The 5,573-nt window shown below is 47.8% G+C and overlaps 1 protein-coding gene across 8 annotated transcripts in view; it reads right to left on the bottom strand.

The window, feature by feature from the left end:
• AHCYL2 (adenosylhomocysteinase like 2) overlaps positions 1–5,573 on the bottom strand; it is a 194,786-nt gene that overhangs the window by 15,244 nt on the left and 173,969 nt on the right. For all 8 annotated transcript variants that reach the window (XM_019509684.1, XM_019509685.1, XM_019509683.1 and 5 more), the window contains exons 7-8: positions 4,040–4,146; positions 2,041–2,157 (exon numbers count right to left, since the gene is read on the bottom strand). In XM_019509684.1, the coding sequence (XP_019365229.1) occupies positions 2,041–2,157; positions 4,040–4,146 (224 nt within the window). The remainder of the gene's footprint in view (positions 1–2,040; positions 2,158–4,039; positions 4,147–5,573) is intronic.

The following is a 5,573-nucleotide window of genomic DNA, read 5'->3' on the forward strand; positions in this document are numbered from 1 at the left end:
TACACAAGTTTAAGCTGGAAAGTGTATTTGATCCGGTTGTACAGGTTGATCTCAGGGTTCGCAGATAAGGCTGGGGCTGGAGGGGTGATATTAGAGGGTGATGTTGGATAGTGCTGGGTCTCGATCCAATTGAAGGGGAACTGGGAATGTTTCAACCTCAGTACTTTTCACCCCAGGGCACTCTGTCGTCTCAGTACTCTTGGCTGGACGGTGTTAGGGTGCATCCACCAGAACAGTGCCCTAGGAACATGACCCAGGATTAAAACCAGCATGCTCAGTTGATGTTCCCTGGGTGAGTGGATGGATCCTGAATTTCCGGGGCCTCAAAGGAGATCTGGAGAGCTGAACTGTGTATACAGCTTAATAACGTGCAGCAAGTCTACCAGCATGGCCAGGACTGCAGTCTACCCACGTAACAGGAACTGGATTGAGAGGAGCCTGTCCTAAGGCAGGTATGCCTTGGCTGTCATCATGTCTGTCCTAGCTCCTGTGTCACCTACTACACATGCTGGAACCGAGTACGCCATCTCAGTGTATCAGGAAGCCTAGATGGGCAAACACATAGCTGAGGTTTTGCCAGATTTGCTTGGTAAGATCTCTTCCTCATAGCCAGCTGTCTAAGTATGGACAGAAACACATACCCTTTTTTCTCCTGTGTGCCATTACAGTGGTGAGGTGCTTGGTGCAGAGACAGCAGACCACGGATTAGACAAGCTCCCCTGAGAAGTGCTCCAAGCAGGACCAGCCCCAACTACATCATCCCAGCCACGGCTTTGTCTAACTGGGTCTTTAAAATGTCAGATGATGGAGATCCCATGGCCTCTTCTGTTCCTTTTGCTTTGTTTGAAATGTTCAAAAGAAACAGAAGGAAGGAATTGGAGAAAAAGAGTGAAGAATTTCTTCATAAACCAGCTGTTTGGCTCAGATAAATGCTGTGGCCAGCTGGAACCAGTCAGGGCTCTCTTACTGGCAGAGGAGCTGTAAGAGGACCAAGGGGGATTCGTGGCTGCTTCGCCCTGTATGCTTTCATTAGGGAGCATGAGGAGATAGCAGGTTCAAGCGCAGCTCCAGACACATCTAGTCAAAGGGGTCTGAGAGTGCACACGAGGAGTGAACTCACCTCCATGCAGTGACACGCTACAGGAACAGATGCACGGCTCCTAATTCAACTCTATAAACCTACTTTAAAAGCATTAAAGAACCTTGCAAGGGTATCTTTATCGTGACGCTCGTGGCCCTGACCACTACAGTTTGCTATGTGCTCAGATACAATCTATTGTCAACATGCTGCAAAAGTCAGAAATACCACCCCTTTTGCAGAGGGCAGACAGAGAGCACCGAGATTAAGCAACTTGCCAAGGTCACGCAAGGAGTCTGTGGCTGGATTAGAACCAAACCTTGCTCTCAGGCCAAGGAAAGAAAATGAACAAGCAAAACAATCAGGCCTAGGAAGCCAGTCTACTGCTGTGGCTGGATGTATAACACCATACCCGAGAGCTGGTACAAACACAACTTGTTTGCACCCAGGTCCAGGTTCAGTGCCATGTTGGGGAATTCCAGCTTCTCTGAAGCACCAGGTTTGTAGCTACAAAGGACGTGGGATGACAGACAAGATGGATAAAGGGTCTGGTCTAGTAAGGTTCCTCCAGAAGAAACTGATATTTAACACAGTGATTCTCGCCCAGGATGCTGTGGTAGCACTCACGTGCGCTGTGAGATGCTTTCAAGGGTGCCATGCAATATTAGCAGTGTTAGGTGTGCAAACACCTGCACTTGATTCACACGATATTTCAAACAGGAATTCACAACACCGTCCCCTGTTGTGGCCTTTCTGAGGTCTTAGCAACAGAGGACATTTTCTATTATTTTTCCATGATTAAAAAAAACAAGAGATAAAGCTAAGAGCTGGTATTTTCCAAGGCACGCTCGAGCCTAAAAAAGGTTGAGAACCACTGGTTTAAAATGTCTGCAGCCCGTGTCCAATCAAACGCATGCGAGCCTTCAAGTCCGAGAGTGCTCGGTTGGAGCAGCCACACATACCCATCCAGGATGGATTCTCTGCAGCAGTACAGGTTATCGAACTTCTGTTTGGTGACAGAGTCGTTGACATTCATGGCTGGGACACACAGTTTTCCAGCTTTAGACAACTGGTACAACCTGTTAGGAGTAAAGACAGGGACACAGAAACGATCAGTACCGTAGCTTCCTTCCGTTTCTCAGTGGTCTCAGGCCTCTGCCTGTTGTTATATCCATGGCTGGATGCCAAGCGGTAGCAAAGGGAAGCTCTAGAAATGTACTGGAAAGTACCTTACCCAGCTTCGAAGTGTGAAGTGACATCCACACTTACACTCTTTCCCTTCGCCCTCTAGAAACCAGTCTCCCATTGCTAGGTTAGGACCCAGAGGGCTACATCACACCTTATGTGGAGCAGCAGGGCATGTCTCCTGCAGCTCTCTCGTGCATGAAGGAAGACATTGAGAAGTGCAATAATCAAGATCAATAGCTAGAACAAATTACTCCTTAAAATGGGATGGTCTGCACAGGCAGCGCAGTGCAAGGCAGCTACAGGCACAATGCAGCATGGGCTAAACTGAACTTTTGTTAATGGCAAGGTGTTGAAACGCATCTCTCCAGGCAGCACTCAGCTGAGATTGCTACTGTTAGGAGCGTGAAAACATGAAGATCCCAAATCTAAATTCGAATACGTAAGCAGACAGGGAACCTAAGAGCAACCTATTGCTGTGTGCTGGAGACTTGGCTGGCACCCAGCAAAACACAGTCTGATCACGTTGAGGGTGACTGTGTCTTCCCCAGAAGGGTTGTTACTTCTGCTGTGTCTGCTGGGATGTCTCACCCTTTCACCTTACTCCTGGGCACCGTCACAAGGCACACCCTGCTCCACTGGGCATTTCCTCCAGCTTGCTCTCCGATCTTAGAGACTTCCCCACATGCCAAGACCCAAGGCTGAAACTGTTCTCTTGAGGTCAGGGCTCTGTGTCCCCCACCAACACCCTGAATTTAGACCTTCACCTTTACTTTAAACCAGAAGGCCAGAGACCACCTTAACCTTGTACCTCTGGCTACCAGTACTAAAATATTGCAAAACTCAGCCTTTTGCTTGTCCTTGTCTCTGTAGATGCCCTTATTCAGGTTTCAGGCACCACTTCCTTCTCACCTATTTCAATTCTCTTTCTCATGGTTTGCTCAATTTCTGTTTCTACCTTCGGCCTGTTAAGAGAGCTGCAGCCCTATGAGTCTCACTGCAAGCAGCACTGAGGCTACTGCCCTCTTTCCCAACTGATAGCTTGCAGCTCATCCCTGGCTCTGTCCCTGTCGCTAGTGTGCAGTTCCCCACTGAAGCACAATCAGGGAGCTTTCTGTTGAAGTCAAACCACACGCTAACTCGGGCCTTGCTCACCAATACTTTCCCCCTCTCCTCCCCTGCTGCAGCTGGGTTATAGGTGTCATTATCTCCCTGGACCTCTTCCCCCTCTCTCCAGAAGACAGAATCATTTCCTCTTAAAAATCTCACTTCTTCCTGCACTATTTTAGTTTGGGGTTGACTGCAAACGTCTCACTTTCCCCAAAGCCAACCACACCTTCTCCTGGCAATTTAACTCCCCACCCTCTTCCCACTCTTGACCTTTCTTCTTTGCACCCCATGATGAGGCCATCAGGAACTGCATCCATTTTACAGGTGGAAAAGCAATGGGTTAGATGCACTTCTAAAAAGTCCCACTAAGGTCAGTAGCAGGGTAAAAATTAAGAATTCAGGAGTTCTTACTCCCAGTTCCAGGTTTGGGTCACTGGATTTTAGTGTATTTTTCACTCTGGGGAGGTTAAATGTGAATTTTGAAGGTCTGGTCCTTGTCCAAAAGCCACCCTACAACTGCAATGAGGAAGCTCAAAGTCCAAGCAGCTGCTTGAGAGACAGCATTTCACAGGCTGTAGTTTCTTGTGAGCATCACACTGAGTTAGTGCAACACACCCACTTGGACTGGCTTTGTCCAAGGACGCACAGGGGGTGCAGCTCTGTTACCTGTGGACGCCAGTCACACTCTCCTCTACTATCCCCTTGATTTTCTTAAACATGTTGGGGTATTTCTTATAAATCCAGTGGGTGAGGTCCCCTCCATCATCCAAGATCTGCAATAAGAAAGTCACACAGGTCAGTGCCCTGAAGAGCCAGCATAGCTGCCAACCTCCCTAAGTAAATTATGCACCAAATTCCAATTTATGAAGCTTGCTCAAGATTTTGCACTGTGCAGGCTACAGTCACTGCAACAACACAGGCATAACCCACAAAACGACTTTTTTTTCCGATTATTCAGGGTAGGAACAACGTTTTGGTGTTGTGTGTAGTTCTCCTAGGCAGATGCTGCCAAAACTCTAAGCATTTAAACCCCAAAGAGGGACTGCCTGAACAGCCCTAGTGCAAGCTCCTCTCTCTGGCTACCCTTCCAGCCAAAAGAACCACTGCTAGAAGTGACAGAGAAGTGTTCATGCATCACAGCCGAACCCAGATCCGGCCTCTGCCCTCCAACTGTGAATGGGGAGGCCAGGTGACCTTGACTGCAATAGTAGTTTTGTTCTGGAAAAGGCACTGTGTTTCACAAAGTCCAATCCATATCCTTTACACGGTCCCCTTCAGTCACAACTCACCTAGGTTGAACTTCAATTTAGGACTTAAAAGGTACCAATCACCTGACCCATCCAACGCCTCTCAAGGACACACTTTTCCAAAGAATATTAAACCTCAAAGTAGAAGACTTAACTCATAGTGGGATGCAAGGGAAAAGGTGGGGAGGAACAGAGACAAACTTCATCTTTTGGCAACTGCCAATCCCCTGGATCATGGTGCATGCGCAAGAGGTCTATGCGGATGTCACACCAAGACCTTCAGTGCGTCCAACATCCCCCCCTTTAGACCACTGAGACCAGAGGTCAGCCCGAGTCCAGACAGTCAGTGCCTCGATGGTTGTAGCTTCTGCCAGAGAGCACGCTTACTGCTCGATTACAGCCACTAAATGGTGCTACATAATACCCAAGGAACGTGCCCACTGAAAATTCAGTGTTTTGTAAAAGGAGTCAAGCAGATAACTATAACTGAATCACAAAGTGACAGAAATCAGAGACGGAAAAGAGCCTCATTAGTGACCAACATACGGCGAGTGGTATAATCACCGTGCCTAAGGTAGCACAGCCTGGTAATCCCTCATACAGCCGTAACACATGCTCTTATAAACCAGCATGTAGAGCCGGATACGCTTACACCCATCAGTTTGATTCAAGCATTTCTGTGGCACACAACAGCATCTGTAAGAGGGTCGAGGATTTTAAGTTAAAAATGTTATGTACTGTATGTGATCATTGCTGTCTGCTGAATACAGACCCACAGACAATTAGAAAAAGCCTACTGGGAGCTAATGGAGATTGTTATCTCCCTAAAAGATTACTGGGAGCTACTGGAGTTTCCCCAAACAGGGGATTCCTGTATTTGTGCCCCTCCTTTGTCACCCCAGGCCAAATAATCTGGCCCCAACAAAAGCTACTTCCACTTGCACCTCCCACAT

This window comes from Gavialis gangeticus, unplaced genomic scaffold (assembly GCF_001723915.1).
Source record: "Gavialis gangeticus isolate Ggan-Ray unplaced genomic scaffold, GavGan_comp1, whole genome shotgun sequence".
Taxonomy (NCBI): Eukaryota; Metazoa; Chordata; order Crocodylia; family Gavialidae; genus Gavialis; species Gavialis gangeticus.